General features: G+C 40.8%; 1 protein-coding gene across 3 annotated transcripts in view; it reads right to left on the bottom strand.

Annotated features, from left to right (window-relative positions):
* Window positions 1–1,524: 1,524 nt before the first annotated feature.
* Window positions 1,525–26,927, bottom strand: part of VGLL3 (vestigial like family member 3) — a 29,258-nt gene continuing 3,855 nt past the window's right edge. Inside the window, exons 2-5 of one of the 3 annotated variants that reach the window (XR_008447821.1) lie at window positions 21,194–21,449; window positions 14,084–14,584; window positions 7,125–7,583; window positions 1,528–4,803 (exon numbers count right to left, since the gene is read on the bottom strand). Coding sequence is in view for 2 of the 3 variants with exons in the window: in XM_054054512.1 (XP_053910487.1) it covers window positions 7,540–7,583; window positions 14,084–14,584; window positions 21,194–21,449 (801 nt within the window). In the remaining variant the exon portion in view is untranslated. Of the gene's footprint in view, window positions 7,584–14,083; window positions 14,585–21,193; window positions 21,450–26,927 lie in introns of all 3 variants that reach the window. The other 2 variants (XM_054054522.1, XM_054054512.1) reach the window with 2 other exon arrangements.

Genomic DNA, 26,927 nt, shown 5'->3' on the forward strand with positions numbered 1-26,927 from the left:
CACCTCCCCCAGGCACTAGGCTGGGACAGAGTTTCCAGCTGATAACACCCAGAACAAGACTTATCCAGATGCAACCAGTGAGATTCTTAATGGGCATTAAGGTCACTGAAGTCAAATAAGTGATACTGATTTGTATTAGCTGAGGACATAGATAATCATGAATAAAACCAATCACAAAATAATAATTACTCTTGAGCATCACTTCCCCTGCTCTCACTTCTTGAGGCAATAAAAGCACATAGAAATAACTCCCATGAGCACCTGGAAATCCAGGTGTAGGACAACACAGCTGGAGCCCTACTGTGATTAGAGCAGTAGAAGGTATAGGGAGAAGAAAAAGCTAGCTCATTCCCTACCTTAATGCACTCTTGCTTCCTAAAGTACATTTGCTTTGCTGAGAATAATTGTCATTGTCTTGAAGCAATAGGGCTCCCCTGTCTTTTCTCAGGCTCACCCAGAGTGTACACAGCTCACTTAAAAGAAAGAAATTTCCTGCGATGTTTATCCTAAGTTTTCTTTGACACATAGTTTGTACCAAATTGCTAAGTCCTCACATTATTCTGGTATTTGTTGATGGTTCTCACATCCCCCTCTACATATTTCATGTTCTAGCCAAGTGATCATTACGCATTATTTGCTCATTTTTCAGCAGTCTGCATCCCATCTTCTCTCCCACTGTCCAGGGAGACTCTTTCTCTCCTGGTAGCTCCCAAACCCATTCTCTCCTACAGGAAGCTTTTCAACCCAGTCTCCTCTTTTCTTGGCCTTCCTCTCCTTGAGTTTCTGGCTAGCAGCTCTCTCCATCTCTCTCTCATGGCCTAAGGAAGAACAACATGGTGATTTTGTGCAGAGAAAAAGCACCCTACTTGCTGTCTGCTCCTGGAAACGGGGCCTGGAGCAAGATGTATGGGGAAAATCCTGCTCGTCTCCTGATGTTCTGAAACAGAGTACATCCCATATGGTCAGGATCTTCACAGGATTTTGTAACTAAACTCTTAACAGCTCCCTGCTGATTGCGTGCAAGTGGCAATTTTTCAAAAGCTCAGTGCTTGGCCAAAGTTTGGAGGGATTTTTTTCCCCCCCCTCTGTTGGAACAGTAAATGATGTATTTGTGACCAAAATACCAAAGCTTCAGCCCTCAAACCAGAATATGGACACATAAACATTTCTTAATTAAATAGTTTTAAAATAATTTTAACAAGCGCAAAATTACCTCCTTAGTGGGAATCACTGAACTTTACCAAAAAAAAAAAAAAAAAAAAAAGTTAATTTGAGATAAATACATTGCATGGTAAGTCTTGACTATCAAAACTGCCAGAAAATGATAAAATTAACAAGAGTCTTACGTTAAGAAGTGTCAGATAGTGATTCTACTAGGTCTGATTTTAAAATAGCCTATAGTGTTAAAGCAATTAAAAAAGATATTTTTTAAAAAAAGACGTAGCAGAAGCAATAGACAATATCTGAAATGGAAAGCTAGTGCCTTCACAAGAGCCCATTTGAAATTCCTTTCATGCTAGGTTTTCACTCCATCTAATTTTAGCAGAAAAACAGTTCAGAATACTTGCTTTAAAACGTTCTCAATAGAAGATAAACTCTTGCTCCAAAAATTAATCTCTTGACAAAAAATAGAAACTCAGGATGCGGCAACTTACAAAGAGATTTATGAGTTCTTCAGTTGCATAAGAATAAAAAGAAAGCATTAGCAAATTGTTGAGAAATACAGACCAAACAAAAATGCTACATAAAAAATACAACAGTAAAATTCACATTAAATTATTTATTCAGTAATTAAAACAGTGACACTTTTCTTCATACAAACATCCCCCCCAAATCAGTTTTGATGAGAAGGGCAAAAAAGTTCAATGGAGTTTTGAGGGAAGCAGGGTTGGAAAACAAGTTGGGGAAAGAGAAGGACCCTGATTCAACTGATGGTTTTATACAACAGCTACAAACAGCTAGCAGGGAAAGTGCAGTATAGTTCTGCAGATACTTTACTAGATTACTGTAAACCACAACTGCTATAAATATCAGTTGTCTACAGGTACTAGTTACCTGAGCCCACACTCACTGGAATCAATACTGATTCCAGCTGATGTCCACCAATGTTCGATCAGACCTCAAGCAACCATGCTGTGCCATCCAACACTGGACTGCAATTCAGGCATATGAGGCTGGTGCCAATGATCTCAACGCCATCAAAGCTTTCCAAAAACACTAAGGGGAGGAAGCAGTATTTGGGCTCCGTATGCAAAGAGCCATCATCAATGATGCACAGTTGATGCATCCTGAAGGCTTGAACCACTGGGCAGGTACATGAGATAACTGTTATGCTTTAATAACCGCCATCCCTAAACTATCTTTCTTTGAAACTAAAAACATCCTGCATTTTATGGGGAACTTCAGCCCAGCTTTCACAGGTCACACTGTGGTGTCACGGAGACCACAGTACAAGAACAGGGAGAGCGCGATTGGTATCGTGCAGACCTAGGGCACCTAAACCACAGGTTTCCAGGGACACCTCCAATTCCCTTGGAAATCAGTTCACCCTATAAGACAGGGCAAATACAAACCTGCCACCACAGCCTGATTTTAATAGGTTGAGAAGTGGCTGCCCAAGCATCTACATACAATGCCACAGAGGATCATTTCTGGTCATAGCTCTACCAGCTCAAATCTTTGCAAGAAGACTGCTCCTGCCTCTTGTAGAGACTCTCATTTGACTTTGCTCAGTCAAGAGTCCCTTAGTCTTTAAAGAGACATCTTCCGGCATCACAACTCTCAGATTGAGCCAATGGAGCTAATATGTCAAAGCAGTATTTATTTTTAAATACCTTCCTGCTTGAGATTTCTGTTCCAAAGAATACGCATCAACTTTGTTTAAAAATCCACACACAATCAATATTTACCAAATACTCTTTAAAAGCTCAAAGGCTGACATATTAAAGCCAAGAAGTCAATTTTTAAAATATATGTATTTCTAAAATGCATATAAGAAATATATTTTGCTGGTCCACTGATATGGAGAAAAAGCTTGTACCTGAAATTAGTTAGAAGAATCATATTAAAAATATATGCTTGTCTGCTGAAAGGCAATATATTGCACCTCTCTATATAACTCTGCTGACTCCATAGTCATCTTTACAGATAAAACAAAAAGGTTTTTTCTTTTTAGTTGGGTTTCCTGTTGGTGTTTTCGTTTTTACAAATACAAAACTTCCATTCACTCCTGAGGTTACAAAGAATGCAATTAAATGCCTACATTGTCTCAGTCGAGATTTAGTGATGTCATTCACTTCATTTCCAAAGGACATACATTTGAAGCACGAGGGTCAAATAGAGGGAACCAGGTATTACTATACATGTATGTATATATGTGTATATATATTTACACACATATACACAGAGAATTGTGGAAAGAGAGCAAGACATATGCAATAACCAATAACCAGAAAGGGTCAGTACAGGCAAGTTAATCCTAAGTGCAGGTGGTGGTAAACGTGATGCTCCTATCCTGCAACCTCTGCTCTCTCTGAAAGCTATGATGAGGTTTTCATCCTTGAAAGCATGTTCTGAAGCAGAAGTAGGTGACAGAGAAAACTGCCATTCACTGAAGACCTTCACGCTATGAAAGAGGTATCAGACAAACTGATAGCTGAATTTGTGTCTGGTGAGGAAAGTAATCAGAACAAAGTGCATTTTACTACCGCTAAGCACAGCTTATTCAGTTCCCCAGAAATCAAATCTGCTGGGTGGTCAGCAGCTGCACTATTCCATCATCTTATTGGGATGAAAATACCCAGCTGAAACAAACTGGCAGCTGCTTTTCAAAAACCTGGTGGATAGCTTGAACCCTCCTACTCTTCAAATGAGGACACAAAAATTGACAGCAGATTTCTTAATATTGACAGGAATAAAATCAAACCCTGGACAACATTCAGGAGTTTAGTATAGTTTTTCTTTAAATTAAACAGTAATTTTCCTATGTTCTCCCAGAAATAGTGACAGAATACATTATGTTCTATACGTCCTCACAAAATGAATCATCTAATTTCTTGGGACAGTATCAGAACTCACCACAAACAGAAAGAATTAAACAACTCCTTTAGTAATGTCTTAAGACACATAACTTATCTGTGACCTGATTTTAAGGGCCTTTTTTTCCTACATGCAGAAACATGAGCAGTTTCAAGAAATCTGTTTCTTTCTCACTGCCATCAATTCCCCATAACTGCAACGTTGCAAGCAAGTACTCCCCTCCTCTTTCAACAAAAGCACCACAGCATCTGCTTCTCATAAGCATATATATGCGTGTGTGTATAAGCATGTGTGTATGAGAGAGAGAAGTAAATCTGTTGAATTTAACTTAAAAGTTTCTCACAGGGAAGGATTTTCTCCTTCCTGTCCTTCAATATGTGGAACATAGAAGTAGGGCTACTGATATGCACTTGTGTTTTTACTTTCAACTCTTGTTAGTTCAGGGGATGGTTAGTGACTAAGGAAAATTAAAAAAGAATTTATTTGATTTTCCAAGTCAGCTGACCAGCAGACAAATAGCTATAGATGACAGCAGATCTTTATTGACACATCTTCCAGAGCCTGTAGAGCAAAAGAAGTTCCTTCAGCACACTCACAGGTTCATCAGTGGAAACTAGGCACATAACAGTAGTCCTTGAGGTGGAAGAGCCAATAGCTTCACCACATGTTCATCCCCAACAGCTATCAGCTCAATAAAACAATCCAGAAACTGAGTCCAGTGCAAACTGTAGGCCTGTTTTTTCCTGTCCCATTCTTCTTTGACATCTACAGGGAATAGGAAGAGATCCCTCATTATCTGAACTTGTAAAGAGGAAGGCAATGAACTGACTGTTCGTGTTAAACATCAAAGTATTTCAGGAAGTTAAACACACTCCACCTCAAAAAGAAATTTTGTCTTTTCTTTTGCTCCTCCCACCACCCAAACCCTTCAGCCCTGAAGATCAAAGAGGACACATTGCCTGTTTGCTGTCCAGCTTTGCCAACTCCAACAGAAAAAAAAAAAAAAAATTTAAAAAAAAAGCTTGGATGTTTTTTCCTTCCAGTATTCCTCATACCATCAGAATTCCTAAGTTAGAACTCTTATTCTTAAGGTATTTCCTGAAATATACCATCCTGATAAGAAAGTGAACCATGGCAGCTATTACTACATCCTCTCCTATATAGTATTCCCATTATGTTATGAATTCATTGATAAATTGAGTATCTAGCTGCACCAGAGCAGCAACAATATATAGAACTGTCATGAGAGTGAAATTTATTATAAGAAAGAAATGCTGATGGACTATAAAAATGAGGGGGAAAAAAAAATCACATTTAATTCAGCATCCCAATACAAACTACAATCCTACTATTTTAAATACTTAGGCATAGTGCATTCAGCACTTTTATGCTACCTCAAACTTCAAATCAGTGAGCTATACACTCAAGAGCCTTGCCAAATTGTGACATAATCCTAATGCCTCCAGTGCCAGTATGTCAGGCTCTCTCACACAGCGAGGGAGAACACTCAACACCTCACATGATCAAGTTCAAAAAGCCTGAAGAGAAAAAGCAATGCAGGGAGGCTGACTTGAACCTCAGAGCGGCACGCACATCCCAACACTCCTCCCCTCTCACACGCAGATCCAGGTGGTCTCCACCTGACAAATCTCCATTTACAATGCTCATTGCCTTAAAATTAAACTCGTTCTTATTTCAGCCATGTGTTTGTGTTTTGGTTTCCACTTAGCTGGTTTGAATTTCAGACACTGATGTCTGAAAACAGTGGCAACAAAAATATAATAGGTTATGAGAGCCTTGGGAAATATATGGATCAACTTTAGGTGCACAGAGCAGAAAGCCAACATTTCCAAGCACTAGTTAGGGTCTGGCAATGCATGCCCTGATCCTGCACTCAGTCCCACCTAAGTACATGCTGACACTCACACTGGAGTCCTTAGGGCTGGGTATGGTGGCCAACCTAGCTCCAGCCCATCACAGGACTGGGGCTGCCAAGTGTCATCTTGCCGCTGTTATTCAGGATTGGATCATTCTCACCTCAGCTTCAATTAAAGTCCTTATTATGGAAGTCAGACCCAAGGTCCAGGCTAGAAATGGGGTTTCCCAAACATCTTGCAGAGTGCTGTGGCTAGACATGGCCACATTGTTTCCACACTCAGATTCTTACCAAGAACAACAGTTAAGCCTGAATTTGTGCATGCTGAGCACATCCAATTTCTTACAAAATTCAAGGCACTGCAGTTGGTGTCTCACAGGGCCCACAGCAAATCTTATGCTAGAAAAACAGATTTTGAAGTTAAGAGGAGTTGAAAAATTCAGCACTTTCCTTGAGGTGCTCAATAGACAGATCAGGCCAAGTGAAAAGATCTTGTTACCACAAGCCACACACTTAATTGACATTTCTCTCCTGAAAATTGATGTTATAAGTTACCACTGTTGAAATGGCTTGGATGAAGTCCTGCCTTGTGAGTTAAAATTAAGAATACACTGATATTCATGAACACTATGAGGGCCTGAAACATCACCCACAGAAGACTGCGTTCAACAGTTTCAGTGGATTGTGGATGAGGCCCCAGACCCAGGTCTGACTAAAATCTGGAAGAGTATTTGGTCCATTTTGAAAGAATGGATAGGTTGGAAATGCAGTTCCTGTAACCCCAAGCTTTGCTCCATGCTAAAGGTGTTTGCGAGTTTCTGACAATCAGCACAGCACAAAGCCATCTTTAGAAGCAAGAAAATACCCTTACTACAATCTAACATCAGCAGGGAAAATACTTAGCTGAAACTTTAGGTGCGAGTTACACTTGCTTAATCTAGGAGAAAGAAAAAAAAAAAAGGACAAAAACATTGAAATCTAGTAATGTGGAAACAAGGAACATTTAGCTCTTTAAAAAGAGAGGAAAGAGACATTTGAGGTAACAAACAAAAAAACCAAAATGCACAAACACATCACAGACATCTAAAAATAGCATTTTATACATTTTTGCCAGTGCTTCTCTGAGAGCAAGTTCTTTAAACAGAACTTAAGAATTTTACAATTTTTTTTAAAAAAATATGTCATCCTAAAATAGCCCATCAATCCTTACCCAAACTTTCTGTATTTCTACAAAAATAGATGCACAAAGAGCTACAAAATACTGTATTCCTGAAAGGAGGCGCACTGTAATCAAGGGAGAGTCTTTTTCCTGACAATTGAGACTGTTCATAAAAATATCAAGCCGAACAAAATAAAACACTGTTAAAGGAGCAGAAAGGAGTTAGCTTGCCCAGCTGCATCAGGCTCAGATGAGGAAAGAAAGGAAAGTTAGTTTTTTTGTTTTCTTCCAACACTGTGGGAACCATAAATGGCCTTACAAACAAAAGGCTCAATAGCAAAATCAGAATGGTTGGCTCTTCATCTTCATGTGTGTCCTTTGCCCCATGCAGGAGAGTCAATGGCTGTTAGATTGCCTGCCCAGCTGGACTGACTCCATCTCTAGCTGGTCTTAATTTAATTGAACTTCAGAACCAAGAAGCTTCCTTGCTCTTGTCCTGATGCTGTAGACCTATGTTTCAGAAAAGGAAAAAAAAAATAATTAAAACTTGACACAGTTTTCCCCTCCCTCTCCCCAAGCAAGTGAAGTAAGGATAAACAGGTTTTGATTAAAAAGAACAAAACCAAAAAAATCCCACACCTACAACTTACCAGCCTAGTGGACTTGTTAGTAACATTGCTATTGACCCCAATTTTATAGTGTATGTGGGATAAGTTTAAACCACACTCAAGTCTTAGACTGGCTCAAGCAGTTCAGGAATGCTGATATAATCCTGCATGCAATTCCTTGGTTTGGCTTCATATGGAGCATGGCATGGTGCGATAAAATCCTCCAGCAAGGTCTGCATAGACAATCTCATATGCAATAGAATGATTTTTCCTGATAGGGGACAGCCACAAACCCTACCTCTTTTAGAAAAGGCCTGTGACACTTTGGGATCCCTCAGTTTCTCTGCTATTTCACCTAACAGAGGAGAGAGGGAAAATGTTCCCGCAGCATGTAAAAACCCAAATAATTTCACCTACAGAGTGTCAGATTTTTAACCAAGACCAGCCAGTGCTTCCACATGGGAAAAATTAATGATTTTCAGCTTGCATTTGTTATGAGTTATTCTAACATTTTCCTTTATAAAAAGTGAGGACTATCTAATAAATGTGGTGCTATGTTGCAGCTTTAGCATTATAGACTTGGAATCTATGTCATAATCTGTGATTTCTCTGCTCCAGAGGGATTCAATCTTTACTAGATTTACACTCAACAGGGCGTATACCTAAAATTCAGACAATAGAGGGGGGAGGTGCTGATGAAACTTCCCAAAGAAGATGCATTCCTGCTCATTTATATGGAAAGCAGAAAGGAGAGAGGTGCAGGCAGATATTTTAAGAGGTAGTAAGGCATTTAGGACTCACTGATTTAAAACCTTCCCCTCGACATTTTGAGCCAAACAAATCACATATTTTGCAATGAAGATGTCCTTCCCACTATAAATCAACATTGCTATATAGATGGAAATGCTTCAGTCTTTGTTATATTATATATATATATTACTCTGCTACATAGCGTACCAAGACCAATGCATCAACTATCCAACCCGCTAAGAATTTAGGGCGATTTCACCACTAACATACATACGCACAACTCCAGACCTCAGTGATATTGCAACCCTTGAAGCTCCACATTCATTTGATCATTAACGTGTGAAAATTGACAGATCCACGTGCTAGGCATGAATGTCTCATTTCCATATCTGACCACACAGTGAAACACAAAGGAAGGCCCCCTTAACAGGCACAATGAGTTCAGATCTGACCACCACCTCCTTGTTTCAGGAGTACGAAGGGTTGAATCTCTAATAATGATCAACTTCATTTCAGAGCTAAGCTACAAAGCAATTAACAGTCACATAAAACACGACAGCATATCACTCCATCTGTGTAAGGATCCCCAAGCAGCATCCAAACACTTGTGTGTCCAGCAGTGAACAAGCCGGAAGAGCAGAACCCACAGGTATAGCATGCCAAACCCCGTTCAGTGGCTTTCTGCTCCGTCTCACACGTATTTGCACCTATTTCTTTAGGCTGGGAAAACTGGGATGTCCCTCGACTAAAGCATCCCTGTAAAAACACATTCAGAGGGTTTTAACTCGATGTCTCCTTGTTATTTAGGAATTAGTTGTTTTCCTGTCAGCTTCATTCACAGAAAGCCTTAAACTACTGTTAGTTTCCTTCAAAGCCTCCTCAAAGAGAGATGACAATTTTGTAGGCTTTTTTTCCCATGTTTAAATTTATTTAAACAAAGAAAACAAAAAACAAAGAGGGACTCAAACAGCAGAAACCATTCAGAGTGTAAGGAAGCCATTTAAGTTCACCAGTGGAGCACTAAAAGCCACCAGAGGCAATGGAAGCTGATGAGAAGAGAAACAGGTTACATGGCTCCTAGCAGAGGATGTCCACCTGACAGCAGCAACTGGTAGAAGAGGAATAACCAGCTGAACAGACACCTTCATATTTCGGTGTCTTTGCAACAAACAAAAACAACTGCAACAAGGAAGTTTAAAGTACAGCTATTAAGTTTAAGCAGCCACAGAAACCAATCCAAAAAACCAAAGTTGCCTTAATTACAGAACTGAATGTGAAACACTTTCCATGCCTTTTCCTCATTATAGTCTCACCCCCTCCATGGGACAGCTATCTGCCATCCTAACATCTCATCCAAGTGCAGCCTTGCTACTGACAGAGCTTCCGCTTGCAGCCTGCTACCAGAACATTTTCCTCTCAAAGACAAGGTTGCTTGCGTTGCATAAGTCAGTATTGTCACACCAGCACAACTCCTTATCCCTGGGACACCAACATTAGAGCCAATAGCCAAACAAGCAGAATGTGGGAGCATCTAAACAAACTGACTTTTTCAGTCGTGACAGACTTACGGGGTGTGTGTGAACAGAGACAACTACAGAAGACAGCAGATTGACCACTCAAATTCCATATTCAACCTGACACATCGACAGAGACATTTCTGAAAGTGGGCTTCCCATAGTTAGCCATGACTGGAGAACGTTGATTAATTCATCTAAATGTAAAGTCGTGCCTCAATGTGCATAACTCTGCACAATAAAGGATATGCACCTCAGTTTTAAGACAGACTTACAACGCTCTGATAAGCCAAAATCCTACTCTACTTTTGTTGTGCTGGGGCTATAGAAAGCCTCCTCCAGCACATCTGTCCAACAGCAGGACAGGATATCCTCTTAGGCTCTGCAGCAGCAGGGCAAGTTGCTCTGCTATCCTCTCCACAAGGCTGTCAGCAGACCTGGCAGCTGCCAGCACAGCTGGATCTGATCGACCTCCTGAAGTGCCCAATGTGCAGGGCAGCCTCCCATCTTGCTCCCAAGGAAAACACTGATGGCTGTAACCATCAGCTCCAGTGGCTGCAACACAGCAATTCCCACCTCCCTCCTGGTTTTAAGTAATCAACTTAAACATGAAGATTTCACTCTTAAAACTGCAGAATTACAGCTGAAACAATGTTCTCTGTATGTATGCCATGAACTGCAATCAATGCTGACCTTGCTTTGCTTAGCACGGCAGGGAACTGTGGCCTAAAGCACAAACATAACATGCTTATACCAAGGTGTTTATATCAAAACATACTTTTGTATTGAGCATTATAGCATGGGCACCTCAGCTTCGGAAAGACACTGCATACCAGCAGCCACAAATATAACAGCTTTTAATAGATTTTGAAGTAGACTACCACCTTCTTTAAGCTCACTTGTCCTTGTAAAGAAACCCCTCCTAAAAGGGTTAATTTGCAGCATGCAATACGAGGATTAAGCCACATTTAATGGGAATCAGGTAGCTAAATCCTACTTCATCCTCTAAAACAGGACCATGTAAGTTCAAACAGATGTGCAAGACAGATCAATACTTTGTTAGCTCTATGAATGGTCATACGTTGATGTCGCACACAATCTGTTCTGAAACATTAATTCCCAAACTACATCAGGCATGCAAGGGAAACCCCTCTTAACCTTTGAAGTGATTCAGCATCATCCATTCACGAGACTATTTGGTTTAGTAGGGCAGAGATGCAACAATGTAGCTGGAAGAGGGTAAGATTACAACCAGCCTGCCCTAATCCCAACACTATCATTCCTTATAGTTCAGCATGAGGAATTTTGCAAATGTGTCTATAATCACATGTGACAGTAGTGCAAGAAATGTGAGCCACAGTAAGAGGGTAGAAAAAAAAAAAAGTATTCTTGTTTCTGAAGTGCTCTGAAAAACAATGTCCAGTTATACTCCAAATGAACTTTTCCATATAAATCATCTGAAGCTCATGGAATCTAATACATTGACAGCACTACCGGTTGAATTATGCTCCAGACACTTATGAGCAAAGTCTTCCAGAACTGAAGTTGTCTTGCCATTATAGTCTTCCCCTACTCAGGAGCAACCACTTCTATGCGAAAGAAAGCCAAGTACCTTCTTCCAGGCCCTTCAGTTTTTAGCCTCTCTGGTAAGATTGCTGTCTAGCATACAAGTTAAATGTAATGAAGTTCTGCATGATGTGGAGACTTATCCAGTATTATTCTAGCCTAGAGTGGACATGAAGCAAGAAAAACATCATCTGCGTTGGCGAGTGGTGAATGTGACTCAGTGTGGTGCTTCAGCAGCCCCCTCCTCTCCCTGGCAGCACAACTTACCTTCCCTAGGATGACACTATTTAAGATGCATGCAAAACACTGGGACAACTAAACTCCCTCTTCTTACCACGATCAAACCTTGAATGCCTGTCACCAAAGTATTTTTCTCAAATAGACCAGCTGTACACAAGGCTGGAAAAGGAGGTTAGAGCCTTCCTGCCCTTCCCCACAAGCCTGTTTGGAAAGCACAGGAGAGATGAGTGTGCAGGGAAAGAGAGCAAGTAATTACAGTGTCGCAGGCTACCACTACCTGCTGTAGTTTGTTACTTGTTCTCTTGTTTCCAAAACCTCAGGTGACATACTGGGGCTGCCTGATAAGGTTTGCTGTTGTGTTTCAGTGCATGGTCATTTTGAGTAGTTAAAAACAAGCAAGACATTGCTTTCCTAAGACTCTCTGCTTCTGCAAACCAGTCACATAGCATTTCACCTCTTTCTTTTCCCCCACAGGAGTTCATGTGATTAAAACCCACACATGAGACATGGGACAGAAATTAACAGCTCAGGCCTTCTGCACTGTCTTCCACACTGAGAGGACAACTATAAGACATGAAAGCCACTGTTAAGAAGCTCCAAATCAGGATTCTGATAAAATTAACATCCAACTGTATTCCTCCGTAGAGATTTTCATAAGGAACAGGCAGCACCAAGCAAAGATTATACTGGTTCTGTAAGGTAGTTCTAGGATTCCCAGTCCTTTGCGAGTTACTGGGCAGTTACAGAAAAATTTAAAAACCTGGTTCGCTAGACATTCTACTACCAAAGAAGCAGCAGTAAGCAAATCAACTTGTCCAGCACTGAAACAACCCACAGCCTAGGCTGAACTTATAAATAAGGCAGATAGTAGTTTCTCCTGCCTAGTAGCTCTGTTACACAGTTTTCAGCACCATCCTCAAAAGGTAAATTGAATACCGGAGCTCCAGATCTGGACTGCCGGGGCTGCTGTCAAACCAAGGGGCTCATCCCTTCAAGGGATGGCAGTGAAAACGCATTCATGCTGCAGAGAAGGTAGCTCACTTCGATCATGGAATTCACCAGAAAGGCAAAACTGAAGATCCCATTCCTGTGAGATTATAATTTCATACCCAAAAGCACAAAATGTAATTCCTCTTGTACCATTGGCATGGCTGGAAATGTTATTAATAGATATAAAATTGTTCAGTGTTAAGAATCCTATTATGTTTTTTCATAATTTCTTGAGGCAGAAAGTGGCACGGCATTCAGAAGAGATTATTAGTTCCTAGTTGCTATTAAGGGAAGAGAGAGTGACTTGTGTTAGGTTAGTTCACTTAAAATTAAGTTTTGGGTTCATATTATTTAATATTTAAGAAACAGCATTTTTTTTAATCCATCAACCCTTTGATCCCCTGCACACTGATCAAAGCTAGGAAGTGCTTCTCACATTGAACCAGTTAGCTAGAGCTATCAAGACGACAGACAAACACATGCCTTAAGGAAAAAGGAAGAGAGATGCAAACAGCATTTCCTTAATAAATAATACAATATATTTAATAAGTAGTAACCTGCAAGGGTTTCTGCTGTTCAGATAAGTATCAAGCAGAAAATGGAAACCTAAATAGTGCATATGAGCTCCAGGATGGGTGCACTGGAAACCGTTACTCACCTATCATCTGATTGCAAGTAACTATGAACAGTGAGGATTGCTAGACAGCTCCTAACATTGAGATGGGAGCCTGCCAGTTAAAGCTTACAGATGTAGATGTAGTTTATGAAGGCTGTCCTGTGACTACAGACCCTACAGTAAAAGGAGTCTAATTTACAGACCTCTGCCTAGAATCTACAGAAAGAAGTTTAGTTTGATGGTGAGCGCAGCTCAGCCAGCATCTCTACTCTCTACATGACACCTGGATACCACACAGGAAAGAAATGCTAATCTGTTCCAATTCAGATGGGTAAGACGCACTCCTCACATACTGACAATTTACTAGTTCAGTCCTTATTGGAACTATTTTTTGGTGAATACACATATAAGCTAGCTGAACAATTGGGAGCTTCCACATGGAAGTTTAATTAACCATTTCCCACAAGAGTTAAACCAAAAACCGCACATCATGCCACAATTTATTTGGCTTGAATGGGATCAAGGCAGACAAAGGTCTCTCAGCAAAAGGCAGCTGAATGTTTCACAGCTCATCCGCCCTGACAGCAATTTCAGGAGGGATTCCCACCTGGAAATATATTTGGAGAAGACTCTGCGAACAAGCCCTGCTTCAGCTGCAGGGATTCCATTTCTTTGGTAAAATTTTTCCTGCTAGAACAAGTTACAGACACAACCAAACTATCTTACCTGTGTCAAACCCAAAACTTGGCACTATGTCCACTGTTCCGTGAAAGGCTCCAGCCCATGCTGAGGTAGCGCTGGTGACAGCGGCAGGATCTGTCTTTGTCACGTCACACTGTGGAGCAGGAATCCTGGCTGTGCGGACTGAAGGCATCAGCAGGGACCCATACCGGGGGTCACGGTGCGAGCTGGGATGGTGATGGTGCATGTGTGGATGAGGGTGATGGTGATGCATGTACACGTCATGCATGTGTGCATATGAAGGGCTCACCTGAGATGCTAAAGGATAATGCCAAGATTCAGATGCAGCAGGGGGAGGAGGTGGGGCAGTCTGATGAAGGCCATGTCCTGGCCAGCTGCTGGGATCTGGTGTTGGGAAGGTGCCTGGTGCAGTAACAGGGAAATCGGGGTGTACTCCACTTAAACATGGTGGAGGTGGAGGCTGATAAGAGCTGGTCCAAAATGAAGTCGGAAAACTGCTCCTTTGGCTTGAAATTGTTGAACTTTCTGGTAGAGAGGAAAGAAATAAAGTATGACTAATGCTGAACAACAGATTTAATTATAAGAACCCCATAAAGATTTTCTAGTCTTTCAAATCTGTAACGCTGAACTTGAGCTTTCCCATCAATTACAGAATCACAGGACAGTCCAACCCTCCTGCTCAAGCAGAGTCACCCGGAACAGGTTGTACAGGACTGTGCCCAATCAGATATTGACAGAGATCTAGACTCCAAAACCCCTCTAGGCAACCTATTCCAGTGGCTGGCCACTATCAACAAATTTAAAAAAAAAGTATTTTCTTGTATTCAGGTGCAACTTCTTGTTTCCTAACTCACGCCTATTGCTTCTTGTCCTATAAGCAAGTATTGCTGAGCAGACCCTAGCTCCCTAATCTTCATTCCCTTCCATCAGGTATGAGCACATACAGATACAACTCCCCCCTTTCCTCCCTCCTGCTCCCCATGCTTCCTCCCCTTCACCCCCCCCCCCAAAAAAAAAAAAAAAAAAGTGTTCTCCAGTCTGAAGAGTCACAGTTCCCTCAGGATCTCGGTATGGGAATTATGAGGAGAGGCTAACTCCTGGCTGGACCAGAACACATGCTTTAGGAAGGCAGCCATTGTGGCTGCAAATGCTTCTGAGGACAGAGAGCCAGGTCACACTGCAGAATATGAAACATTTGGCTAAAGTAAGAATATCAGATCTTTTCAAACTAATTGCATGCTTGGATGGGATAAAGATTGTATCTAGCACATCTTATGTTAATCCCTTATAGAATATACCATGTTGCCCTGCATCCAATAGGATCAGAGTTTTTGTAGAAATAAAAGATCACTGCTTCTTACAGCTAGGGCTCAAATTATATTTAAATGGATTCCAATACCTCTACACTATGAAATCACATTCTAAAAATTCATCTTTTGAAGAAGAGGTTAGCATTTTTGATGTGTAGGAATATATTGGCACCTTCATTCTCACAATCCTTTTGCCAGCTCATGTTTGAAAGTATTGCTTCATGCAATATGTCTTAGCTCAAATAGGAAATTTTTGGGTCAAAGATAGAAACATAAAAATACAGGACTTTACCTCTGATGAAAGAACAGTCATAAAAACAGCCTACAGAGAAATAAAGCCAGGAAAGTTTAATATTTGATAAAGCAAGGAATCCTCTGTTCCTCATATAACGTTTACAAATTTATTTTTTTTTTAAATAACCTTTTGTTTTGCTTTGTTTAACAAGAAACTGGAATGAGACTTGGGTGAAGGCACAAATGAACAGATTCTTCAAACGCTCCTGCCTCTGAACTTTGCTTACATAAAAATACTTTGGAAACAAGAACTGTAAGAGTGTTTCCTGACTGCATCTCTAGGACACTCATGTATCTGTTTGAAAACCCATTAAAATCACAGACATTTTTCCACACAATTTGCTTTGATTTAGGCAGTTTATTGAGCCTGACTCACTTCCGCTATGGGAAATAAGCTTTGCAAGCCCACTACAGACAAACGTAGAGAACTTCTTCGAGTCAAACTCCTCCAGAGGCCGTAAGCTTATCTAACAAACTGTGCTCCAACATGGCTTTCTTCAAAAGGCTGATTCTTTCTTAGCAACATATTTCTACTGTAATTAATCCTAAAAGACTTGAGAGAGCTTCAAGCATACAACAGAAACCTCAGCACCCTTTCAAAATTGGTATCGTTCTTCGTTTGTAAATTGTTCATTTTTGCAACGGATTATGCTAAAACAGAGTGCACGAGGCTTACTGTTGGCAGTAAGGCTTACAGAAAAAATGCAAAACCAAACTTCTTCATGTCCAACCTGCTATCCTCCTCAGTGCTTAACAGAGAAGTACAGTTTGACAATACATTGTCAGTATTCCGGAAAACTAATCTCTAATCTAATGTTTTTGGAAACTATCTAGATGTTATCTGCATAAAAGAGCCCTAAATCCAAACCATCTCACTTCTAAAAAAGCACAGAAAACCCAAAAAGTATCTCAACACCAGAAGAGAGCACTTTAAACCACAGATTTGCCAATATGAATTAAACCCAAACTGCATACCAGCTTGGCTTTACCAATCATGCAGAAGGTCTAGCGCACAGAAAACACTTTTGGTCATCTTCATTTTTCGAACGTGTGCGTTTCACAAAGCCATTACCACTGTCAGAAACTCTCATGGATCAGCCGCCACTGAGAAACCATTCCCTGTAACTGCATAGATCAATCTCACTGGTCAATATCAAGCCACGTTACTGGAGATATAAGGTCCAACCAGGTTACATGAACATGCAAGAAAAGTTCATCTACCTGGATTGCTCACACAGTATGCTACTAAATATTAAGTGTGCAGCAATCCTATTAACAAGAACCATCTCTCTGCTAAGCCACAGCCCCCAAATACCACACATTTCCACACTGTTTGATAGGTGTCCTTTCCTTCCCAACTTTAAAACAGTAAGCAAAATCAATCATCTTTACAGATCATAGAATGGTTTGAGTAGGAAGGGACCTTAAAGATCATCTAATTCCACATCCCACTAGACCAGACTGCCCATGGCCACATCCAACCTGGCCTTGAACACCTCCAGGGATGGGGCATCCACAACTTCCCCAGACAATCTGCGCCAGAGCCTCACCACCCTCATGGTGAAGAAATTTCTCCTTAACGTCTAGTCTCAATCTGCCTCTCTCCAATTTATACCCATTCCCCCAGTCCTATCACTACATGTCTCTATAAAAAAAAATCCCTCCCTAGCTTTATTGTATGCCCCCTTCAGGTACTGGAACAGAAACTGTAACTACAGATACCATTGTGTCAGATACGTGGCTTCAATGGGATATTTCAATAGAGAAACAGCCAGTTCAGTGCTGTCCTTGAGAAAGAAAAATAATAATTTTAGTATCTTCCAGGGGCTTTCAGGAGTGGAGGAAGAAGGCATTTAACAAAAACTATCTGCCAAGAAAGATACTATAGTTACACCAATTTCCTAGTCAAGGTACAGGAAGAGGGCAATATCTCTGACACCATGAAGGGGCAACTAATGCAACCCTTTGTGGTGACTGGCCAAAACACATTCAAAACATGATAAAGCACACATTGTAGAGAAGACAATGTATCGAATTTTCTGTAGTAGATTATTCTCAGTTAAGGCAGGAGGAAAAACAAGCACCCCACACAAAAAAATAAAACCCACACAACACTTTCAGCTAGGAAAACATGTTGATAAAAATACCACTAGGGTTACATTAGTTTCAAGGTATCACTCGTTTCATTAGCCCCTGCAAAAGATTTTAGGTAGCTACACCTGCAGTTGAATATTCATAGAACCATAGAGTGGCTTTAGTTGGAAGGGACTGAAAAATGATCTCATTCCAATAACCCTGGCCTTGAACACCTCCAGGGACAGGGCATCCACAGTTTCCTTGGGCAACCTGTCCCAAAGCACCACCACACCCCCACAGTAAAACATTTCTTCCTAATGTCTAATCTACACCTTTGCTCCTTCAGCTTAAAACCACTACCCTCACTGATAGAGTCCCTCTACATCTTCCCTGTAGGCCCCCTTTAAGTTCTGGAAGGCTGCTATAAGGTCTCTCTGGAACCTTCTGTCCTCTAGGCTGACCAAGCCCAACTCTCTCAGCCTGTCCTTGTATGGGAGATGCTCCAGGCCTCTGGTCATCTTCGTGGCCCTCCTCAAGACTCTCTCTAAAAAGTCCATGTCCTTACTGTGCTGAGGACTCCAACACAGTACTCCAGGTACGGTCTCATAAGAGCAGAGTAGAGGGTAGAATCACGTTCCTCGACCTGCTAGTCACACTTCTTTTGATGCAGCCCAGAATATGGTTGGCTTTCTGGGCTGTGAGCACATGCTGCTGACTGATGTTGAACTTCCCATCAAAAGTCCTTCTCTTCAGGGCTGCTCTAAATCCGTTCTCTGCACAGCCTGTATTTGTGCTTGGGATTGCCCTGACGCAAGTGTAGGACCTTGCACTTGGCCTTGTTGAACTTCATGAGGTTCGTAAAGGCCCACCTGTCAAGGTCGGTCTCCCTGGATGGCATCCCTTCTCTCCAGCGTGTCGACCACACCATGCAGCTTGGTGTCATCAGCAAACCTCCTGAGGGTGTACTTGATCCCACTGTTCATGTCTGTGACAAAGATGTTAACACCAGTCCCAATACGGACCCCTGCAGAACACCACTCAGCCTCCATTTGGACATTGAGTCATTGAATGCAACTCTGAGTGTGACCATCTATTCAAAGTCCACACCACTGGAGTCTGTTGTAGGGAACTATATTCCATACAAGCCAGTATTGAAGTTAATTTTAGCCTTGGCTGATCAGTATTTTCAACACACAAAAGACAAAAAATTGCTCTTTTCAGGACAACAGGTTCTATTTTCTATACATAAGCAAAATCCTTCCTTGAAATAAAAACCTCCATAATATCATTAGTGTTGAAATTACACCTTGCTCTTCCATCAGGACACTGAGAAAACGCCAAAAGATGGAAAAAAACCCAAAAACCAAAACATTACAAATTCCTCATTTCAGGTAAAGAAATAGGACGGTTTGCTGAGTAACCAGCTCATGCCCACACACATTCCATTTAAATCTGTACCTTCCAAAACAGCTACTGCAAATGCAAAAGCTTTTTTTTTTTTTAATTGTTTGAGTAATTTATTGACAAAAATTCTGACTACCCTGAAACAGCCTGATGAAGGCTGTTTATAAATGATCTTCAAGCTAATGATATTTTAACTTCTTCACGTAACAGGCTACAAATTCACATCTATTTGCTCTGAGCATCTTTGACAACTGTACGTGAACCACAAGATCAAGGTATGAGCATCACTCCTTCCCCACTTGAAGAAAGTGGGCAAGTTTCCAAAACTCATTTAGGCCGGTTAAGTCTCATCAGCTTCTGTTCTTTGAAGAAGCAGATACCCTCAGCTTTCTCAGCATCCACAGCACAGAACCAAGCAGATCTGCCCAGCAGCCTCCCCGGGGATTTTCATACTGCTTCAGCAGGTGTGGGGACAGCAGAGGACATATCCTCTTACTTTATTCCCAGAAGAGTTTCAGGACACACAGACTTCTGCTCCCTGCTGACGGCACGGGGCATGCCAGGTCAGAAGGCAGCATGGCTGAAGAACCCTTATGCCAGGCCACCCTGTCCCCTGCAGGCCCCTCTGGGGAGGGCTGTGCAACCATGACGGGAGCCAGGATAAAACAGCAGGGTATGTCTGAAGCCAAAGAGAAGACACATAACCCCATCCATGGTATGTCTCCAAGCTCATGAAGAGGGCTTGCTGTATGCATGGGATCTCCGGGGACTGCCTTGATCCCATTGCTAAAACATTTATAGCCTGACTGGGCAATTTATAAATGCTCCAATCTCCTTTTTAGTAAGCTTAAGTTCAATCCTGCTCTCAGTCAAGTCGACCGAAACCTTCCCATTAGAATTAATGGTCCCGGCTCAAGCTATAAATTCCTCTAGCTCCCCAGCCACTTGTGCTGACCTCTGCTTAAACTTCCTTGGATTTGTCATCATCTTTCTGGAAAGCAAGTCTTTCTGTGCTATTTTTCTTCACAGAGTGGTTTCCAAAAATTCCGTGACTTTTATCGAAACACTCTCACCTCAAAACCCCCAATTATGATCACCACCACCCCTATAATGATCCTCACAGTATGTCTTTCACTCCACCCAAGGCAAGGTCATTGTTCGTGATATTTAGGTCATATCCCTTTGCCAGTCCACATACAGACACGATCAGAAATAACACACCTGTGGATCTGAAAAACTACTTAGGCTGCTACAGTCAACAAAATGGAAATAGCATCTTACCAGCGTGCTTTCTCCTGTCACTAATCTTGTCTTGAAGATCTACCTAGTTTACCTGGCAAGATCTGCTCCTTGTTATACTGATCATGCGTACACATATTACAAGATCAGCACTATGGCAGCATTCAAACACGTTGCAGCAACTAATACACGTCTGCTCCCTGCTCAGAAGGAGATTAACAGGTCATTCCCATTTCACACACAGGAAACCAGTAGGGCTCTGCCCCTGGGCAAGGCAGCAACACATCATGCCACACAACTGCAGCCACATGGGCTACAGCTAGCACCCAAGCCTAATCCATTATGTGCTGCCTCCTCCCCACCTGGAAAGTGGCTGTAGACAAATCGTAATCCCCTGGCAAAGTCACCCGAGAAGACTGCCTGAGTCTCCTCACATCCAAGGACAGCATCCCAAACAGCTTTGCTCTTGCCGCACAGGCCAAGTTTCACACTTGGAGCTTAAAAATAAGCCTCCAACCTTGCAGCAGACATTTGTGAAGACATGTGAACTCTGCCCTGTTCCTTCCAGGCCTCAGGGGAGCCACAGGCTATGGCAAGAAAGGGAGACGCCTGCTTCTATTATGCCTTTGGCACCTCTTTCGCTCTTTAACACTTCAGATCACTCAAACCCAAGAAGCTGTTTGGTTCTTTCAAACCTGGGAGGATTTTTCCACCTCCACAGCAGAGCAAAATTTCAGCTGCAATGCAATGAGTTACCGGGATACAGACTAAGTAAGCCACACCACGGAGAGCAAGTTACTATTCCTCTTACCTCTCCACAGAGGACTTAGCCCTGCCTTGCTTTTGGTAAGGGCGGTTTCTGGATTGAAGCTACTGGCTTGGCTTAAAGCTCTTGAGAAGTGTTCATCCACTACTGAACCAATGTCTCCCTGGAAGTAAGTGAAAAGGACGCAGCGAGAGTTAAGGTACTCCATCTCGGCAGGCTGGTCTTTCTCATCCTCCTCTTGCTTGCTGGGAAGGGTCACTTCCAGAGACTCCTGCATCTTGTGGTATACTGCTAACTTCTTCTGGGATTAGAAACAAAACAAACAAGAGATGTATCACTGATGGCATTCAGTGCAAGCTCAACATCTGGTTTTCTTAAAGAAAAATAACTGAATAAGTTGAATATTCATTTCATAATTACAGTTGGAATACAGAAATATTTTGCACCGACATTTCCCATAGAAGAGATTACCAGCGCCACTTAGAGTTTTTATTCCTCACACACAGATGGACCTGCTTCTCAGGCACATTTCACAACAATTTTATCTGCAGGAGCTTTCACTTAATATCTTCAAAAGAAAACAGACAGATTCTAACAATTCACTCCTGATTCCCTCCTGGAAAGGATATTCCCATTAGTGAAAGCTACAATAGGTCGAGTCTAGCCCTCTGGAAGGTTAACCAGATCGACACTGTCTGCATTTCACCCATTTAATTGAACACGCACCAACTTTTTCTGGCTGTGCTCCCCTAATTGAGAATGCACGGCTCTCTGGACTGCCCACATCCACTCCTTGATGAAGGAGTAAAGATGGGAGAATTTGGTACTTCCTGAAAAAATTCCTCCATATCATAGAAGTCCACAAAACACAAATTCTCAGTCACTGACAAGAAAATTTTTACCATAGGAAGCTGTACTTTAGGATGGCAAGTGGGGTTGGGGGAGGAGAAGATGGGGGGCTGCTGGTCTGGGGTGTTTTTTTGTTGTAGTTTTGAGGTTGGGGGGGGGGTTACCCTTTTCCTTTTTATTTTTCAAGTATCAGCTTCTGGAAAAAAAGAACAAAAATTCCAGTCATAAAAAAATAAACATGTGATCTGGGGGAAGAGGAGGATTGACAAGTCTGCAAACACATGCAAAAAATCCACCCCAAACCAAAAAACACAGAGGAAGATATTAAAAAAAAAAAAAACCCACACAAGCCATCTGTGAATGGCTATTTCAGAATCTTCTCTCTCTCTCAAATCTAACTTAAACGTCAAAATAAATGTGTGTGAAGATCCATTCTGCATGGAACATATCTTTCAGATGTTCCACTTTACAACTGTTTTCACAGAAAAATAATAATCTTCCCACAACAGCCAAGCTGCAGGAATCATAGCTTTTAGCAGGCTAGCCACTTCTACAGCTGACTTTACACACAAGCAATTCCACGAATCCAAAAGCAACTACAGCACATATGTAGAAGTATTTCATAGTTTTTCTATAGAATTACAGCCTGACTTATCTTTTATGGTTTGCTTGGCAACACTTCAGCACCATCAGAATCTCTTTAGGTTTATAGGGTTTTTCCCCTTTTTCCAAAGTTGTTCTATTGAAAAAGTTAAATAACTACAGTCTATAAAGTTCCATTTATATAATAAATCTGGTTGTCCAATTTAGAAATAATTGAAAGTAATTTTCTGATCTTGTATACCATCAATATATTTACATTTGATGCTTTCTAAAAATCGTATTACCCAACACAAATTCTCTCATTGTGACACAAAACAGATACTCTGGGGCTAATTCTTAATTATGAATGGTTATTTAAAAATTAACTGTAAGAAAGAGCTATTGAAAAGTGGAATTAAAACCTTAAATGCTAAAAGCTCATAACAATAAAGTGACAGATCTATCATTAGAGTAGGTTATGAACTGCAATGAGACATGAGTAATTTTGTTTTACAGTTTGGGATGTTCGGACAATTTCTTGGTATTCAAGTAAATCTGTGTGTCACAAAGCAAATTATAGTGTGGATCTGCTTAGCACAGTATTAATTATTCAGACTTAAGGTTTTATTCCAAGATCCAATAACATGTATTAAAAGAACCCTGTGGGACTCACTTTAAAGAGAAAAGTAAGAACAAACAAAGTAAATAGCAAATTAAGAGAATTTTACTAGAAAGTAATGGCTGAAATGAAACCCAGTCTGAGGCTCTGAAAGTAACTTTCACAAATGCAGAGTCTGGGCTGAGCTATATTTTTTGGAAATGCTTCATGCATTCTGTAAACAAAGAAAAGTTTCCCTAATATTTGTTCCTGAAGTGCTTTCTAAGACATCACTTATAGTGAGCTTCATGGTTTTGCCTAAGTAATTGCAGAACGATGATACATTTGTAAGACATAAATGGCTATAATATTGCATATATAGAAGATATGTGCATTAGAAATCTGTAACACATCTACCTCAGTGACCTGATCATTCTTAAAGGTGTGTCATAACCCAGATTCTCTTTAAAATGCAAGACAAGTGGTTGGGAAGGGTGCTTTTTTCATTTTTGTTTTTGGCTGGATTTTGGTTTTTTTTACGTAGAGATCGGATTTTGTAGTTTTTACGCGGCGCACGTGCCAGACTTTGAATACATGCAGATTTCTATCATTACAAGGACACTATTGGTATTTAAACTGTGAGTATGCAAATACATATACAAGCATGCAATTATACACAGAAACACATCATTTAACATAGCCCCTGGCTTGACTTGGTTATCAGGAAGGAAGTCTTTCAATGTTCCTATATAGGGACTGGAGCTCAGGAAATTAAAACTTATCTCCAGAGTCGCTTCTCTGTGCAGGAATGTTCCCCCTTCCACAGCCTAAGAATCTAACTCATTTTCCGTTTCAACTCTCTTCTCTCCCCTCCAGTTCATGGACAGTAATTACAAGATATTCTGAGCACTTGCCAGGACTCTACACTCTTGTGTTTTTGAAAACACTAAATCTGACTTTTTATACATATTTACATATATAAAAAATATATAAAAGATGGTAGTACTGACTGACAAGTACAAGGCCTTGTGTATGGACTGAAGTTACTTACAATGAAAAGCTGTGTTTTGTGCTGAACTTTTTGCAAAGGATAAGAGCTTTAAATTAAAATATTTTTCAAAACTGCATCAAGCCTGTGATCAGATACAGATCTACTTAATTTGTATTTTAGTAAGAAATCAGCTTGTAATTACGAGACTCTCAAAATAAAAGAATACAGAAAGTTATTAAACAAGTTTTCCCTGAATGCAGCATATTTATACCCTTTCCGTTATACATATTCTTTAACAATGTTTTTTCTCCCTGTAATTCCTTTAAAACACCTTGCCTGCAAACAAATTTCAAATTACTTGTTCTGACCTTAACAGTAATCTTCTCAGACCATTTCTGACTGCACTTGTGCAAGTGGAAAAGTATGCAAGATCATCAACTGCCAATGAATTTGTCCCACCATCATGGCGGGGGGGGGGGGGGGGGGGGAAGAAGGGGTACAAGATGAAACAAAAAAAAAAAAAAACAGTTTAGATTTCTGATAACCAGTCTGAGGTAGCACAGTTTCACTTGTACCTTTCTCATATAAACAGTTCTGGCATATAATTAAGCAGCCAACTGCATCTGTAGTATCTTTATAAACAAAGAGTATTTTCTGACCAAACACTTCTTGTCTGTGTTCAGATCTCTAATACTTTCATATATTCATGAATTCCACCTCTCTCTTCCTTACAAACTAGAGACTGAGATTAAGCAGCCTCTTGAAAAATAAAACAAAACAAACACAAAATCTCATCTTGGCCAAGATCCAGAATACAGAATTCAAAGTCAGTTTAGCATACTGGGAAATAGGGAAGTCCAGTGTCTATAGCACCTGATCCAGCTGAGATAACAGACCAAGTTTGTGGTTGAAGGATGAATGGTACAACCTCTGGGTAAACAGTGCTATACAGCATGGGCTGAATTCAGCTTAAACAAATGTTATTTTTGTTATTTCAAATATTCACAAACAGGCTCTTCGAAACAGAATTTAAACTCCTAACTGCAAGCTGTCTATCAAAAGGAAACTAAAGGCCAATAGTAAATCACCACTAATATAGGAATATTCAAGAGAAGGTTTATACTGGTTAAGCATCCTCTTGTCTTCTGATGCAAAACCGATCTCTTTTAAACCAAGAAATCATGTGGTCTGAAAGTCTCACACAAAACCCGTCTTGATTCCTGGTATTTTCTGACATACCCTATCCAGAACCAAACAAAACAGTTCTCATGCAGTGAAATTCTGGCAACATTAAACCAATGGCAAAAGTCCAACTGACTTCAAGGGTCCCAGATCTCACATAAGGTGTCTGGTAAAAATGTCAGAACGTTACTTTTTTGCAAATTGAAAAAAATTTACTTCCAGCTGAACCCAGCTAGTAGGCAGCAAAACAGAAAAACAACTGCGTGCAGTTGAGAACAGAGAAAGTTGTAGTTTAGCCAAGTTTGAATCAAAAGTTCAGACCAGCTCTTATTTTACATATAAGCTGGTTGCTTTTTCCTACAACTTATTATCTCCATACATGCCATCATTCAACATATGGTCCTTTATGCTCCCAAGTATGAAAGTCTGGTGTGCCTGTGGCCACCTGTTACAGATTTTCCATTATGAGAGAAAGAACAGAAACCAAAAATAAATACTAACTACATTGACGAAACACTATATGACCCTACTCTGAGAAAAAGGCTGTCATTTGACATAAGCTTCTGAGAAGGAATTTCAGCAACAAACTCAAGGCAAATTACGGACAGTCCTCCGTTTGTGGAGCTGTCTGCCAAGCAGGCTCCTATTGATAACACAGAGAGTGTTCAAGGAAGAAGACAATTTCAAGCAATCAGAGCATGGAATGCTGTGCCTGAAAGCAATATTTACAGCACGCCCTGAAAACACAAAATGCTAACTCCTGCCTTCGCAAATGCGCAAGCTGAGAGCAAAGCCACATGCGTGCTTTCAGGTGAGCCACTGGATTTCGAGCAGTTGATCCTGGAGCTCCTGCTGTGCTCTGGTCATGCAGAGAAGCAGTGGAAAAAGAATTAATTTATACATCCTTTGCTGTACATTTGAACAGAGGCATATCACTAAAGTCTAAAGCTTTATGTAGATAGAGGGAGATCAAATAGAATTTGGTCCCAATCAGAACGACAAAGTACAGCAAGGCAAATGTTTTAAATTGGCAGTGGCTTGTGGGATTAAACAAAACAAACAAACCCCCCACACACAGGGCAAGACTCAATCCAGGTTTTACATGCTGTAATTCTGAGAGTAGCTCTTAGAGGTGAGTTATATATGTCTGATTCAATTTCCAGTCAAGTCAGTAGCAGGGCAACCACCAGGCTTCAGAATAAGCCTTGAGAAAACATCTGAACTACGAAGACTAGATGTGAAGCTATCTTCTGCTGTTATCTGCTGTGTTCGATACTGTGGACTGTCGCGCAGTAGAAGTGGTATAATAAGCCTGTCCTCAAAGTTGTGAGCATGGGATACAAACAACTTTACTGAAAAACTGAAGTTACAGTATGTGAATTATGGTTTAGCTACAGCCAACTGACAACATTAAACATGACTTGTCGGCGTCTGCAATGTTGTTAGTTTGGAAGGAAGAGCTGAGTTAGTGACCTAATTTGCTAATGGAGACAAGCCCTTATCTGGAAAAAGTCTGTCTACAGTGTGTGAGCAGATAGTCTGACTCGAGTATACCACAACTCTTAATGCAAGAATTG

The sequence above is a fragment of the Cuculus canorus genome, chromosome 1, assembly GCF_017976375.1.
Source record: "Cuculus canorus isolate bCucCan1 chromosome 1, bCucCan1.pri, whole genome shotgun sequence".
NCBI lineage: Eukaryota > Metazoa > Chordata > Aves > Cuculiformes > Cuculidae > Cuculus > Cuculus canorus.